Genomic DNA, 16,751 nt, shown 5'->3' on the forward strand with positions numbered 1-16,751 from the left:
TAAATGCGCTGCCTGAAAGCGTGGTGGGGGCAGCTTCAATTGAAGCATTCAAAAGATAATTGGATTATTGTTTGAAAAGGAAGAATGTGCAGGTTTATGGGAAGAAGGGGAATGTCACGAGGTGAATAGCTCCTTCAGAGAGCCAGTGCAAACACAATGGGCTGAATGACCTCCTCCTGCACACTGCAGGATAATGAAGAACCATTTCCACAATGAAGAGCAAATGAGAGGCAGCTCCAGCCTGTGTACTACGTCACAGGTTGCTGCGGCCATGACGTCACCCGAACCTGTGCTCCTGTGTGGACTACGTCACCCTCCCGGCTGCTTGGCGGCGCGGAGCAGGCCCTAGGATTCGGAGTGAAGGCCGCGGGCGGGCAGAGCGGACAGTCCCCGGCCCGAGGCTCGGAGTGAAGGCCGCGGGCGGGCAGGCAGAGCGGATAGTCCCCGGTTCCTCCCCGTAGGCTGAGCGGCGCCTATGGCCCCCAAGCAGCAGCTGGAGAAGGCGGCCTGGCAGTGGACCGAGAGCGTCAGGCCGGAGGAGGTGAAACAGGAGCACATCGAGCTGGCGTACCGCATCCGCCTGGGCTCCTGTCGCAGGGATGCCCGCAGGTAACGGCGGGGCTGGAGGCCGGCAGGGGGAGACACAGCGGAGCCGGGCGAGAGGACTCAGCGGCGGGCGGCGGATTTTGCTCTCACCCGGGGGGCGGGAATCTGCACTGGGACTCGCCCCAGATTGCGGAGAGGGAGCGACATCAGCTCCCAACACCACCTTCCGTGCGGCTCTCCCCCCACCACCCCCCCGAACACCACCACCTCTTCCCCCCAACACACCCACCCCCCCCTTCCCTTCCCCCACACCACCTCTTCCCCCCCCCACACCACCTCTTTCCCTTCCCCCACACACCACCTCTTCCCCCCCCCACACACCACCTCTTCCCCCCCCCCCACACACCACCTCTTCCCCCCCCCCCACACACCACCTCTTCCCCCCCCCACACCACCTCTTTCCCCCCCTCCACACCACCTCTTTCCCCCCCTCCACACCACCTCTTTCCCCCCCCACCTCCACACCACCTCTTCCCCCCCCCTCCACACCACCTCTTCCCCCCCCCTCCACACCACCTCTTCCCCCCCCCTCCACACCACCTCTTCCCCCCCCTCCACACCACCTCTTCCCCCCCCCCTCCACACCACCTCTTCCCCCCCCCCCCTCCACACCACCTCTTCCCCCCCCCCTCCACACCACCTCTTCCCCCCCCCCCCTCCACGCCACCTCTTCCCCACCCCCTCCACGCCACCTCTTCCCCACCCTCTCCACGCCACCTCTCTCCCTCCCCCCTCCACGCCACCTATCTCCCTCCCTCCCCCCACCGCCACATCTCTCCCTCCCTCCCCCCACCGCCACCTCTCTCCCTGCCCCCCCACCGCCACCTCTCTCTGTCTGTCTCTCTCTCTCTCTCTCTCTCCCCCCCCCCCCCCCAATCCATCCATCCATCCCCGTCTCCCACCCCCCAATCTCTGGAACATGAGAGCATACAATTGGAAAGTGGAGGTGTTCCTGCTCGGCAGAGTTGACTGGTTTGGTAATGAGTTATTTTCAGTTTTGAACTTGCTCACTGTCAGGTTTTCTGGATTAGGAACTGGCTAAGGATGTCTTCCATAGCAGTAGGGTGAGCATTGTCTTGTCGGCGTTAACCAGGTGTTGTAAGGGGAACTCTTTTTCCCAAGTGGCAGTTGATGCCAGATCAGTTGTTCATTTTCAATTTGAGCTTGATAATACTTTTGGCTAATTCAAACCATGGGCCAAAGGTGGGCACACGTAGTTAAAAACTTAGTTCAAAACATGATTTCAGGCAGTTCTCTGCCATAAATTTCATGTGTGTAATTTCCAGGTGGAAAGTTATTAGCTTGAGTAGCAAACGCACTGTCGTCGGCATAGATGGATTTCCACATGGTCACAGGCGTGTTTACGTACAGATTAAAAAGGAATGGAACTAGAATTGACTCCTGAAGGAGGCCATTGATTTGGTGTATCCTTGTTCTGCTGTGCCCAGCACTTTATTTTCTTTTATTCGTTCTTTGGATGTAAGTGTCGTTGGCAAGGCCAACATGTATTTTCCATGTCTAAATTCCCTTCAGAAGGTGGTGGTGAGCTACCTTCTTGAACCACTGCAGCCAGATACAGCCATAGTGCTGTTAGGGAGGGAGTTCCAGGATTTTGACCCAGTGACAATGAAGGTTGGGCAATGGTGTATACCTTGGAGGGAAACTTGTAGGTGCTGCTGTTCCCATGCATCTGCTGCCCTTGTTCTTTTAGGTGGTAGAGGTCATGGTTTGGAAGGTACTGTTGAAGGAGCCTTGGCGAGTTGCTGCAGTGCATCCACTGTGCACTGGTGAATGTAAGTGAATGTTTAAGATGGTGGATGTGGTGCCGATCAAGTGGGTTGCTTTGCCATGCAGATGATAAACAGACTTTGGGCACTCATTATGTGAATTGCTTGCTGCAGAGTTCCCAGTCTCTGACTTGCTCTTGCAGCCACAGTGTTCACATGGCTGCTGTAGTTAAGTAAAACAAAAACATAATTACCTGGAAAAACTCAGCAGGTCTGGCAGCATCAGCGAGAAGAAAAGAGTTGACGTTTCGAGTCCTCATGACCCTTCAACAGAACAACTGATGAGGTCATGAGGACTTGAAACGTCAACTCTTTTCTTCTCCGCTGATGCTGCCAGACCTGCTGAGTTTTTCCAGGTAATTCTGTTTTTGTTTTGGATTTCCAGCATCCGCAGTAGTTTTTTGTTTTTATGCTGTAGTTAAGTTTCTGGTCAATGGTAACTTCCAGGATGTTGATTCGGAAATCTCAACCTGCAGTCGTCTGGCTTTACTGTGTAACCAGACCCACAACAATGTGGTTGATTCTTAACCGCTCTTTGAAATGGCCTACCAAACGACTCAAGCCCCTATGAGAAAGTCTAATAAGGCAACTGGAAGGATCAACCTGCATTGACCTAGACACTGGCTTTGTCACTGGGCCAAAATCCTGGAACTCCCTACCTAACAGTACAGCTTTGACTGCAGCAATTCAAGAAAGTGGCTCACCACTACCTACTCTCGGACAATTAGGGATGGGCAAAAATACCAACCTTACAGCGGTGCCCACATCCTGTGAACAAATCTAAAAAAGGTGGGCAGTAATGCATCTAAAACAGGACCCACATGACTCTACTAGTATTAATAACCATGCAGGACCACTTCCATTAATGACAGCCCTCCGTCTACAATAAATTCAGGATTTGTCCTCCAATCCCACAGCACAGAATATCCCTAATGATTCTTTTGAATAACTTTCCAAGAATTATTGAGCTAATGGGCCTACAATTTCATAGGCTTTGCCTTTTTTGCTCTTTATGAATACAGAGTCCACAACATTCAACTCCTTATTAGATATGGGGGCAATGCCAGAGGACTGCAGGATTGAAAACATTACACCACTGTTCAAGAAAGGGAAGATAAGTAAACTGTGCAATAACAGCCTAGTGTTGGCAAAACTTTGAGACAAAAATGGAACAAAATTAAGTGGCACTTGAAAAAGAAACGGTTAATAAACCAAAGCTGGTATGGATTTGTTAAAAGCAAATTGTATTTGACTAACTTGATTCAGTCCTTTGGAATAATGGAGAGAGAGTTGATGACAGTTGAGCAGTTGATGTGTATATGGGCTTTCAGAAGGTAAAGTAACAGTTGAGAAAATTGAAACCTGTGATATTAAAGTGACAGTGCTACCATGGAGACAAAATTGGACAAGGGACAGAAAACAGTAGTTTTTTTAAAATGGTTTTCCAGACTGGTGGTTATTGACCATTCCCCAGGGGTCGGTATTAGGACCATTGTTCTTTTTGATCTATTAATGACCTGCACTTGGCTATACAGGACATAATTTTAAAGTTTGCAGATGACACGAAACTTGGATAGATAGTCAACCATGAGGATAGTAATAGACTTTAGGGAGACAGATTAGTGAAAAGGGCAGGTACATGGCTGATGAAATTTAGTACAGTGAAGAGATGCATTTGGTAGGAAGAATGAGAGTCAATATAAAGTAAATGGTACAATTTTAAAGGGAATGCAGGAAGAGACAGACCTGGGTGTATTTACAGAAATAGCTGATGAAGGCAAGACACATTGATAAGACCTTTTTTATTCATAATAAATAGCTTATGGGATCCTTGCCTTTATGAATGGAGTACAAAAACAAGGAGGTTATGCTCAACTTTTATAAATCACTGGTTAGGCCTCAGCTGGAGTATTGTAACCAAAGGATACAGACTTAAGGTAATTGGTAAATGAACCAGAGACTACCTGATGAAAAAGGTTTTTACACATTGAGTCAAGATTTGGAATGCACTGCCTTAGAAGGTGGTGGAAGCAGGTTCAGTCGCAACCTTCAAAAGAGAATTAGATAAATGCGCGATGAGGGGGAGATTTGCAGAGCGACAGGGAAAGTGCACACGTGTGCGACTAATGGATCCCTCTTTCAAAGAGCTGGCATAGGCACGATGGGCTGAATGGCCTCTTGTACTTCTGATAATTTAATTAAATTAATACTTAGAGCAGCTTGTTTTGCCTGTGAGGTGACATTTTAGCTGACATCAATTGTTACATTTTGGGTTTTTGCCTAACATTCTTGTCTTCTCAGAAATAATTAATTTCTGTAAATGGAACACGTCTCCCATGACCTAAAAACTGCACCCTTTTATGTATCAGGTATTACCCCCAATTCATTTAACTCACTGTCAGCCAATTGGGATGCCCATTATGTTCTCTTGTCTGTCCTGAATGTTGGAAAATGTGATGTTGCCAGATTAATACTTGTAGGCTAAAGCTACTTGGTGAGATTAAGTTAATTAACACACAGACAAAATAATACATACAAGATATTGGACAGGGCTTTAAAGCAAAATTGGAATCATTCTAAAAGTAAACTGTTAAATTCTAAGACTTTTGTAGCAACCAATTTTAAGTCTTGGTACAAAATCCAGCTGTGGTGTCTCTGGGCAGTGCAAGTCTTGGTTCATTCAAATTACAGGTTCCATCCTTCAATTAGAGGCAATAGGAGAATTCCCCAGTACCTATTTAGCCGCCAGCGCTCTGATGTGAGAGTTATCAATCATCTCCACATAGTTGTTTACTGACTAAATATCCATTATGTCAAGATGGGGAGAATTATTAAGCCGGTACCTCAGTGTCCACTGTTGGAACCATTGTTGTTTCCAACATGGATCATTGAGCTGGTTTCAGAAACTCGATGCATATTGATCAGATTTGTAGATGATTCTCAGTCAGGCAGTGAATTTGGAGTAGGCAGCAAAAAATTTGCGAGTTGGACAAAACATGCAGGTTGGCAGAAAAGTGGCAAATCTTCTGTTTTAAATAATACAACATTTAAAACAAAATTTTAGTGAAATATTAAAATAGAATAATAAGCTTTCATGCTGAAAACTATAATTTTGGAGAGAAATTGTACTGTAACAACTTGCAAGTATTTGGTATCTTTAAAGTTGTAAAATATTTCAAGACCCTCAGGATGATAAACAAAACTCAACTCTGAGCCACATGAGATATTAGGATAGGTGACACAGAGATAAGGGTAGGTTTGAAGGAGTATCTAGAAGGAGCCAGGCAGCAGTTTAAGGACAGAATCCTAGACATTAATGGCCTAGGTAGCTGAATGCATGACAGCTAGTGATGGAGCAAAAACAATCGGGAATGTGCAAAATAATTGGAGGAGCACAGAGACCTTGGGATTGAAGGACTGGAGGAGGTTACAGAATGGAAGGTGTGAAATCATGGAAGGATTTGAAAATGAGGATGAGAATTTTAAAATTGAGGCATTACTGGTCTGGGAGCCAATGTAGATCTTTGAGACAGGGGTGATGGTAAATTCAGAATGATCAGTATCACAGGCATCTTCTTGGGAATGATCTTCACATAGGTTAAGAGAGGATTCTGTGCCCCATTTTCTGGAGATGGTTTTAAATCGACACGCTCTGCTTATTGCAATATATTTTTCTCAGGCAAATGTTTGCTCTTCATTAAAATGGGATATTGGCCTTAAATAAAAATGTTCCTTTTACTGGTATTCCATATGGTTTGACGTACTCGGACCCATGAAGGCTGACAAATTTAATAGCCCTATCCAGGGATTCATAGTCTAGAAATCACTGTATTTTAGAATTTTGGGCATGATGCAAATGGAATTAATCAAACTAATAAAAGTATGATGGAAAATTTAGATAATTGTGGAGCTTCCCCTTCAAGTGCTTTTCTTATTGATAATGAGTTGTATAACTTCATGTGGTGAATTGAGAGAATGAGGTAGAGATATTGATGGCTGTGAAGACTAGTTCACACTCAGAAGGCAGCTACAAGTGTGTCTTTGAAATAATGAAGCCAAAGGAAGTAAATTACTGATAGTTTGGATTATTGGCTTCATCTGTGTTTGGATTATTGGCTTCATTTGTGTCTTGAAGTTAAAATATAGTACTGAACAATCAACATGGATTTCAAAAAGGAAAGTCTTACTTAACCAATCTGTGAATTTTTTGAAGGGTAACAGAGAATAGTCACATGTAATACACTAGGTGTAAAATATTTGATTTTCAAACGGCCGGAAAAAGGAAGCGTTTGGCTAAGACAAATTGAGGGCACTGTCAGGAGAATTCATAATGGGGAAATAGAGAAATGGCAGAGAAGCTTAATAATTACTTTGTGTCTGTTTTCACTAAGGAGGATACAGGAAATCTCCCAGATTTAGAGATCCAAGGGACTAAGGAGAATGAGGAGTTGAAGGCAATTAGTACAAGAAAGAAGGTTGTATTGGAGAAATTAATGGGACTAAAAGTTGATAAGTCCCTGGGACCTGATATTCTGCACACCAGTGTTGAAAGAGGTTGCTATAGAGATAGTGGATGCATTGATCATTTTCCAAATTTCTATAGATCCTGGCATGGTCCTTGAAGATTGGAAGGTAGCAAATGTCAACCCACTATCTAAGAAGAGAGGGAGAGAGAAAACCAGGGCTAACAGACCTGTTAGCCTTACATCAGTAGTAGGGAAATGCTAGAATCTATTTCAAAGGATGTGATAAATGGATACTTGGATAATCAAGAGCTGATTGGCCATAGTCAGCATGGATTTGAGAATGGGAAATCATGTTTGATGAATTTGGTGTTTTTTGAGGATATTGCTAACAAAATTGACAAATGAAAGTAGATGGACGTGGTATACTTAGATATTCAGAAGGCTTTTGATAAAATCTCCCACAGGAGATTGATTAGCAAAATAAAAGCACGTGGGATCGGAGGCTATATGCTGGCATGGATTAAGGATTGACTAACAGGCAGAAAACGAGTCATTCTCGTGTTGGCAGGCTGTAACTAGTGGGGTACCACAAAGATCGGTACTTAGGCCCCAGCTGTTCACAATATATATCAATGATTTGGATGTGGATGATACAAAGCTAGGCGGGAATGTGTGTTGTGAGGAAGATGTAAAGTGGCTACAGGAGGATTTGGACAGACTTAGTGAGTGGGTAAGAACATGGCAGATGGAATATAATGTGGAAAAATGTGAGGTTATTCACTTTGGTAGAAGGAACAGATGTGCAGAGTATTTCCTAAATGGTAAGAGATTAGAAAGTGTAGATGTACAAAGGGACCTGGGTGTTCTTGTCCATAAGGCACTGAAGGCTAACATGCAGGTGCAGGAAGCTATTAGGAAGGCTATTAGGAATGTTAGCCTTTATTGCAAGAGGATTTGAGTACAGGAGTAGTGAAGTCTTGCTTCAATTGTATAGAAGCTTGGTTAGACCGCACCTGGAAGACTGTGTGTAGTTTTGGTCCCCTCAACTCAGAAAGGATATTATTGCCAAAGAGGAAGTGCAATGAAGGTTCACCAGACTTGTTCCGGGGATGGGAGGGACTGTCATATGAAGGAAGATTGGGAAACTGGGCCTGTAATTTCTAGAGTTTTGAAGAATGAGGTGATTTCATTGAAATCTACAAAATACTTAAAGGAATAGACAGGGTAGATGCAGGTAAGATGTTTCCCCTGGTTGGGGAGTCTAGAACCAGGGGACACACTTTCAAAATAAGGGGAAGCCACTTAAGACCGAAATAAGGAGAAATTTATTTACTCAGAGGGTTGTGAATCTTTGGAATTCTCTACCCCAGCGGGCTGTGGAAGCTTAAGTCATTGAGTATGTTTAAAGTAGAGATTGATAGATTTCTGATTAACAATAACGTAAAGGGTTTTGGAGATAGTGTGGGTAAAAGGCATTGAAGTGTTCGATCAGCCATGATCATAGGGAATGGCGGAGCAGGCTCGGTGGGCTGAATGGCCTTCTCTTGTTTCTATGTTGTTTACAATTTATATTAACATACTGGAATCAAAGCCACAGTTCCTAAATTTGTAGATGACACCAAATTGGGAGGCATAGTCAACACTTAAGAAGTACAACAAACCACAAGAAGACATTAAACTTGAAGAATGGACATACATTTGGCAAATGAAATTCAGCACAATTAAGTGGCAGAGGATCCTTCAGGAAGAGGACTTGTGTTTCCTCTAAACATATATGAGGAAGGTGACTGGAAACTACCTCAGTATTCTTTTCCCTGGTCATATTGCTCATTGCAGTTGAAAATGGGAGGCTGACGAGGAAAGTGCAGGATTGTGAGGTATGAAAAAATGAGCAGAGGACCTGTTCTTGGATAGATCATCACTACACAGATAAGTGCGAAGTATTACATTTTGTTAAGTATTACTTGTAAGAGCCTAAATAGGGTAGAGGAGAAAAGGAGTACAAATACGCAAACTATTAAAAGCTGTGATGCAGGTCATAAAGACCATAAACAAAAGCTAACCAATCGCTAGGGTTTACCATAGGTCATGGTGTATAAGTTGATTGAACATATAAGTCAACCTGAAATTTTATGCTAAAAATTCATGGTTTGGCCTATACTCGGTGTATAAGTCGATTTCCCTGTGCACCCTGTTCTGCTAAGAAATGTCAAACTTGCAGCAGGAGCCAACCTCAGTTTTCACCTCAGAAATGCATGTTTCACTTATAAGTCAGCGCATGGGAACATGATGGCGATATGATAAACAGAAATGGATCCTCCGGCAAAAAAAATTAGTGTTCAAAGCTGATTTCAAACTAAAAGTCGTAACACTTGCTAATTCGTCAAATAACTGTGATGCAGCGAGGGAATTCGGAGTTGGTGAAAAACTGGTGTGAGAATGGGAGGAGGAGGAATCCGGCCTGAAGAAGATGCCCAAGAATAAATGTGCCATGAGAACAGGGACCAGCTTTTGGCCTTGATCTTGTGAAACATTTATCGGAATTGGCGCTCAAATGATCAGAATAGTTATGTTGTCACCAGAAATGCAAAGCATATATGCAAACTTAAGTGGGCCAAATAAAACGGAGTCCAGCAAAAATTTCAAACCCAAAGTTAACTGGTGTAGCCATTTTATGGAAGGAAAATGTCTATGTTGTGGCAGAAGACCAAGATTGCTTAGAGACTTCCAAAAAAATCTCTATGCCAAATTACCAGTTTCAAGCGGTTCTTCATCAGGCAGTGGCAATCATGAGTACCAGTTATGTCACACAGCTACCGAACTGTTGAGTGGAAAGGTTCGAAAACAGTTCTGGTGAAAACCACAGTATGTGAGAAGACAAGATTCACAGTGGTGGTACTAGTCTCCAGGGCTGACGGAACAAAATTAAAGCCTATGGTAATTTTCAAATATAAAAATATGCTGAAAATCAAGTGCTTTGCAAGAGTTTTTGTGCATATCCATGACAACGGTTGGATGGATGAGAATGGAGTGAAACTGTGGGTCGCTAATGTGTGGAATAGGCATCCAGTGGCCCACTCAAAAGAATGGAGCTTATTAGTGTGTGACAGGTTCAGATCCAACATAACTGATGAGATCATGAGGCACCTGTGAAGAAATGACATCTAAATTGCAGTTATACTGAGGGTCTAACACCCGTTGTTCAACCTTTGGATGTATGCCTCAACATGCCATTCAAGGATCATGTTCGCATTGAATGGAGCAGGTGGATGGTTGACAGAAAAAAATCTTCACAAAGAGTGGGAACATGCATGCTGCCCCTTTGATGTTTTGTGTGGTTTCATTATCAAATTGTGGGATGCTATTAGTGTACAAACTCATCCGATTATTCAAAAGATGCAGAATATCGAACCCGTTGGATGAAGAGGAAGTTTATTTGTTGTGGAGAGATGATTCTAAAACCGGAAACACCAAATCTGATCCGTTGCGATGACACCATAGCCATAGTGACTCAATAAATTCAATGAACTCTTTGCATCATATGCCAAAGACAATGAATTTGACGGTTTTTAAAATGGCAACCACCTATACCAACACCGTTCACATGTTATACTTGACGTGTAAGTTGTCCCTAATTTTTGGAAGGATTTTTCAAGACTTCAAATGTCGCCTTATACGCCGCAATATATGGTATTTCTGGAGGGATAGGATTGAAAACAAGCTTGTATTGATCCTTGGTTAGATCACACTTGGACTCCTAAGTGCAGTTTCGTCGCCATTATTATGAGAAGTATTTAGAGGCACTATGCAAAAACTATTTACAAGGATTACACCAGAGCTGAGAGGTTGTGCCTGTCAAGAAAAGCTGAACAGGCTGGGTCTCTTCCTCTGGAAAAGAGAAGGCTGTGGGATGACCCAATAGAGACCTTTAAAATTATGAAAGGTTTTGTTAGTGTGGTTCCCCACTTGGGAACAGCAGAACTAAATAAATAAATAAAATAAATAAAACTCAATAAATCAGTAGATTAGAACATCATAATTATATAGTTATGAAATTAAATAGGGAATTCAGAAGAAACATCTTCACCCAGAGAGTGGTGAGAGTGTGGAATTTGCTACCACGCTGAGTAGTTGCAGCAAATTATATAGATGCACTTCAGGGGAGGCTAGATAAGCTTATGAGGGAGAAGCTGATAGATGGGAAGGGATGAGAAAAGGCTCACGTGAAACATAAACCCTGGCTTGGACTGAGTGATCTGTTTCTGTGCTGGACATTCTGAAAATATTTGTTTTGGTAATAGACATCTAGTTTGCCAACAAGATTTACTGAAGCTTGATATGTAACTGATAAAGTACATCATCAACTTCAGGGCAAGAACTAACCTTCCACTAAAGTTCCCTTTAAAATTTCTTTATTTGCTCAGACCCAAACACACTGCTCAATGCAGAGCAAGGCTTGTGCGGTTACTTTCAAGCTGATGCATGACCGTACATGCACCTAGCTTAGCGGGAGCATTGCCTTCCACTGCAAAACCAGATGAGGACTACTCTGAAGGTCCTGCTTATCACTGTGAACTCATAGATGAAGCTGAAGTGCATAGCTGATTTTATTGGTGCAGTTGAAAATAATCTTCAAACCATACTTGTATGCATGATTCCTTGAAATGGTTTGGATGTCCTTTACTTCCTTGGCCTCAAGAGTCACTGAGGCAACGGGTTCACCTTGCAGAATCATGAAATGCAACACCATCATCGTCCTTGGAATTGATGCAAAGTTTTGGAGTTTGTAAGTTGATTGGAGTTCGGTTCCCGACCAACTGGAAATTGTGTTTTATCTGCTAATGGTGCAGCTCAAATAACACAGGCTGTGTTGAAATGAGGGTGTGCGATTTTGCCCGATTTCCCATTCCTTACACTCATTCTCTCACTTGTCCACCCCAGAAGCATAATGCAAGCTGGATGTGGCAGTGCGGCCAAGGATGGCAGTAAATGGGGTTAGAACTCAGAATACTGATGTCGTTGGCCTGTTTTCCGTAGTGGTTGATTAACGTGTACACTTTCAGAGGCTGCACTAATTTCTGTGAAACTCAGGATATTTTGCTTCCTGTGCCGCTTTTACATTGCTGCAAATGAATAAAATTTTAAAGCTTGAATCTGGCATGTGCTATTAAGTGTAACCCTTTTTTTCTGTTGCACTTGTCACGCTTTGGCACTCTTAATTAAACTTATCTTGCACATCTAATTGGATCATTCTTATATGATGCACTCCTTTCCAACATATGCTCTAATTTCTTTAGGAGTGCATGGGTGATTTGCTTGTGTGTGTGACCCATTTAAATTTTTTGTCATGGCTGTACACACATGCCAACTTAAAGTGGCCAACTTCTGTGTGACACATGTGGGGACTTTTGGGTTGCCGTGTAGCTGAGAGGAAACATTGCCCTTATCCCCAACTTGTAATTTTTCGGGAGCTTTAGCAGATTAGCAAACAAAACAACCCAACCTAAATCTCAAAATGAGAGTTTTAACTTTTTAAACAAAGATTTTTGAAGTTTAGGTAATGTACACTTTTCCCCTCCTGCATTCTGTTCTCTTATCTTACCAGATGTAAAATAATCTTAAAATGTTTTGTTTCAGCTTCCTCTTGAAGAATGTACTGGTATGACACTATCCAGCTTGTTAACTGACCTGTCAAAGAAACTATAAGGGCCTTTGTTTAACTTAACCTGCACATGAACACGCAATCCATTCAGAGCAATTACACCATCTAGCTTCAAGGGAGCACATATCTGCATTCTTGGCATCACAACAACATTCTACTTTGTGATATGTTAGAATGTTACAGGATACACCATGTGTGGCTGGTGTCATGGGAGTTTTGTTAATTTTAATAAATAGATATGTACAGTTTATTTTTTAAATTGCATGAGAATGTTAAATATGTTCTGATGGCTCTTGAGGACTTGTTTATTTTGTTTGACTCACCGCAACCTCAAGTTTTAGTTGGTCCCTGTCAGGGGAAAGTAGATACTCATCCAGTATCCTGATATTGCAACAGCCATGTGGATTGAACTTACAGCTGTACTTTTTCCAATATTTAATTTGGTATTAACCTTCTAAACCCCATGCCTAGTTGGTTGTTATGGTGCTGCAATCAGTAAGAAAATGTTTTTGAAATGTATGTTGGTAATCTAATCCTGTTTGAAATTATTTTGTGCCCAATAGGCAACATTCCAGTGACAGAGTGACAACCCTGCCAGAACCTGGATTCACTGTCTAATATAGGTGCTCCTGGTGGCATAGTGGTATTGTCACTGGACTGTTAGTCCAGAGACCCAGGGTAATGGTCTGGAGAACCGGGTTCGCATCCCACCACGGCAGATGGTGAAATTTGAATTTAATAAAAAATCTGGAATTAAAAGTCTGATGATGACCATGAAACCATTGTTGATTGTTGTAAAAAACCATCTGGTTCACTAATGTTCTTTAGGGAAGGAAATCTGCTGTCCTTACCTTGTCTGGTCTACATGTGACTGCAGACCCGCAGCAATGTGGTTGACTCTTAACTGCCCTCTGAACAAGGGCGATTAGAGATGGGTAATAAATGCTGGCCAAGCCAGCAACACTCACATGAATGAATAAAAAAAAAAATGCCACTGTAGACCTTGTTAGATCAGGAAAAGGAACTGTTGCTGATGTTTCTTCAAATGCTTATTAAAATAGGCAGGCAAGCACAAGCATTTAGGCTATGATATTCAGCTTTGTTGGGTTAGTCGTATGGTTCGGATGTCAGATACCAGGCTCCCAAAGCAGATCGTCTTCTCCCAGCTCAGGCAGTACAGAAGAAGCACTGAATATGCTGAATGCCTACATGAAGAAATGCAACATTAACATCAACTCCTGGGAGAACTTCGCCTTGGACCGAACCAGATGGTGGCAGAGTCTTTGGGAAGAATCCCAACATGTTGAGAACCCAATGACGATGAAATGAAGGAGAAAAGCGAGAGTGGCTAAAAGAACACGCCATGACCTAAACTTTTAAAAGACCAAGTGTCCTACGTGACCACAAATTCCCCATGTGCCTTATTGTCTGCAGATCCTGAATTGGCCACATAAGCCATCTTCATTGGAGGACAATCACCCTCACTAGTGAGGGATAGCCAATAATGTTACAATAAGGCCCCAGAGAAGAATAGCTCTGAATATCAGCCAATCCAAATAAAACCTAGTTTGCATTGTGATGGATATATCCGTGTTTACACACTGCCTCTGATCTCGTTGTATCTCACGATTGCAGCCAAAATGGACACTTATCTGATCTTGCAGTTTCTGGCTTACTCCTGCTCTTCTCTTCCTTCTGTATGCCCAGCAAAACATTAAAGCCACTTTGTAATCTTGAGGTTGGGTTGGCCCTTCCAGTGCTTCTGTTCTCCCTTTTGGGCCTCTGCCCACTTTCTGGATGCCATTAGGTCACATTTAATAATATACAATAAAAGTTATGCTCTGTAGATGCTCAGCAATTTGGCATTACCATTATTTACTGGTCGTCTCCATTTTTCTCCTTCACTTTCTTAATTCTTCACCTAAGCTTTTAACTTAAATTCACAGTATGCTATGGTTCACAGTATGCTATGGAATTTTTTGAGTTAATATAACTGCAGTTTTATCAAGGATTTCAAAAGCAGTTCTTATCCACAGATCTGTGTAATTGTGACCTTTTAAAACTGGTTTTGTGGTCTAACAAAAGTTTAAGCTTCGCTTAAATCAACACAGTGAGACTTGTTTCACCATGCCAGATACACAAAAACAGTAACAAACTTACAGAATGGGCATATAAACCTGCATCACAAATCATTAAAACGAGCAATACAGTTTAGTGAAGCCATGAAAATGCAATCGACATCAGGGATCATTTCTAGTGGAATAGAATTCAAAAGCAGGGAAGTTATGTTAAACTTGTATAGACCTTGATTAGACCACACTTGGAGTATATACATATGCTCTTGTCTTCAAATTATAAAAGGGATATAGAGGCACTGGAGAAAAATGCATAACAGATTTACAAGGATGATGCCAGAACTGAGGGTGCAACTATCAGGAAAGACTGAACTGGCTGGGCCCTTGTCTCATTTTTACATTAACAAAAAAGGAAGCCTGAAACATGATCTAATAGAGTTCTTTAATTATGATGTGGTTCAATATGGTGGGCATAGGGATGTTTCAGCTTGTGGGGGGAATCTAAAACTACGGGTCATAAATACAAGATAGTCAAAAAGAAATACACTGAGGAATTTAGGAGAAATTCCTTCACTCATTGTGGTGATAATGTGGAACTCTTACAAGAGGTGGTTAAATTAAATAGCATAGATTTATCTATTGGGTGGCAGATAAGTACATGAAGGAGAAAGAACTCTGAAGTATATGTTAAGATAAGCAGAGCAAGGTGGCAGGAGGCTCGTGAAGCATAAGTGCAGGCATGTTGACCTTTGGATTGTGGTCTATATCTGTGCTATAAAATCCCATGTAAGTAGTAATCCCATGTAAGTAATCCCATGTAAATTATAGAATGAATTTAAATGAGGGTTAATTTGCCAGCCATGAATGTAGCCAGTAAGAATTGGAAATACTCTCTTGTGGAAAGCAGTAACTTAGATTTGGTTCTGTGGAAATGAGCTCTCTGCAACTCTACCCAGACCCATTCTTTGTGAGCATAGGTAGTGAGTACTGAGATTCAGACCATGGTAGGAAGGCAGCCTGATCTTGTCCTTCCTCAGATGTTAATTTTGCTGCCTTGGTCACTGGATAGTGATCAGAAATGGAAACTGGCTTCTCCACCCACTTTCCTTACCTCCCTGTCTCTAATAGATGCTTTGTTGCTTTTGTTCACTCAGCAGAGTGTACAGTCAAATCAAGGACATCCAATAGGGTGCACGATAGGAAGCTTTGAGTGAGTTAGTAAAACAAAAATCACAAACTAAAATGGCAAGATTAGACAATTAGATTACCATATGCTGTAACAGTTTTTTGCTGGCAAGGGGGCTATAGTAATTGTCTGCAGAATTCATGCATGGCTTTATTACTGATGTTTGCTTTCCCCTTCCACAATCTAGACGCAACTGTAGAGGAAACCCAAACTGCTTAGTGGGTCTTGGTGAACATGTGTGGCTGGGAGAAATTGATGAAAATAGCTTCCACAACATTGATGATCCAAACTCTGAAAGGAGGTGCAAGGTGAGTAAATAGTGTGTTTTGGCAATAGTTTGGTGCAAAATGTAAATGGGTAGAGTTTTCTTTTCAAGTGAAATCTGCCATCTGGGCATGAATTGTGATCAGAATTACACTAGTTTTCTGAATTAATAACAATTGGTTCAAGCTCCTGCTCAAACTCATTTGCACAGTCACAAGCTTATATCTTCCATGGACCGGTGCATTCAGGAAGTATGTTAGAATATAATTTTTTTCTTACATTAAAAAATAATTAATTGACTTATTTGAGTGGTAACCTGGTGCAGTTTCATTAATACAACTGAAAAATGAGTTTATCGCAGAATGTAAGCATTTTAATCAGTGCCCGGTCCGGCACCTGTGACTAATCTAATTTAAAATAATTGAAAAGAACCAAGAAAACCATTTATTAGTTACACTGGTGTACAGTAGTCAATTCCTTTGTAAATTAAATACTTACTTCCTTAAAGATGTCTATTGTTCTTCCACCATAAAAGCTTAATTTTGAGAGCCTCCTTGAAGGCCCCTAATGGCACAGTGGCAGAATTAGTGGAAACGCGCCATAGTGATGAATTCAGTCTCGGGTTCTGGCCAGTTTTATGTGCTGGGCCAGCTTTGAGTGCAGTATTTATTCAAATCAGTGCAAAAGATCATGGAAACTCGATTT

At 42.2% G+C, this 16,751-nt stretch overlaps 1 protein-coding gene across 5 annotated transcripts in view; it reads left to right on the top strand.

Moving 5' to 3' along the window:
* The first annotated feature begins 321 nt into the window (after positions 1-321).
* The window catches only part of usp48 (ubiquitin specific peptidase 48), a 132,102-nt gene continuing 115,672 nt past the window's right edge, over positions 322-16,751 (top strand). For 4 of the 5 annotated variants that reach the window (XR_013578917.1, XM_078558284.1, XM_078558285.1 and 1 more), the window contains exons 1-2: positions 322-609; positions 15,970-16,090. Coding sequence is in view for 4 of the 5 variants with exons in the window: in XM_078558284.1 (XP_078414410.1) it covers positions 476-609; positions 15,970-16,090 (255 nt within the window). In the remaining variant the exon portion in view is untranslated. The remainder of the gene's footprint in view (positions 610-15,969; positions 16,091-16,751) is intronic. The other variant, XM_078558281.1, reaches the window with a different exon arrangement.

The sequence above is a fragment of the Cetorhinus maximus genome, chromosome 15, assembly GCF_964194155.1.
Source record: "Cetorhinus maximus chromosome 15, sCetMax3.hap1.1, whole genome shotgun sequence".
NCBI classification, from domain to species: Eukaryota; Metazoa; Chordata; class Chondrichthyes; order Lamniformes; family Cetorhinidae; genus Cetorhinus; species Cetorhinus maximus.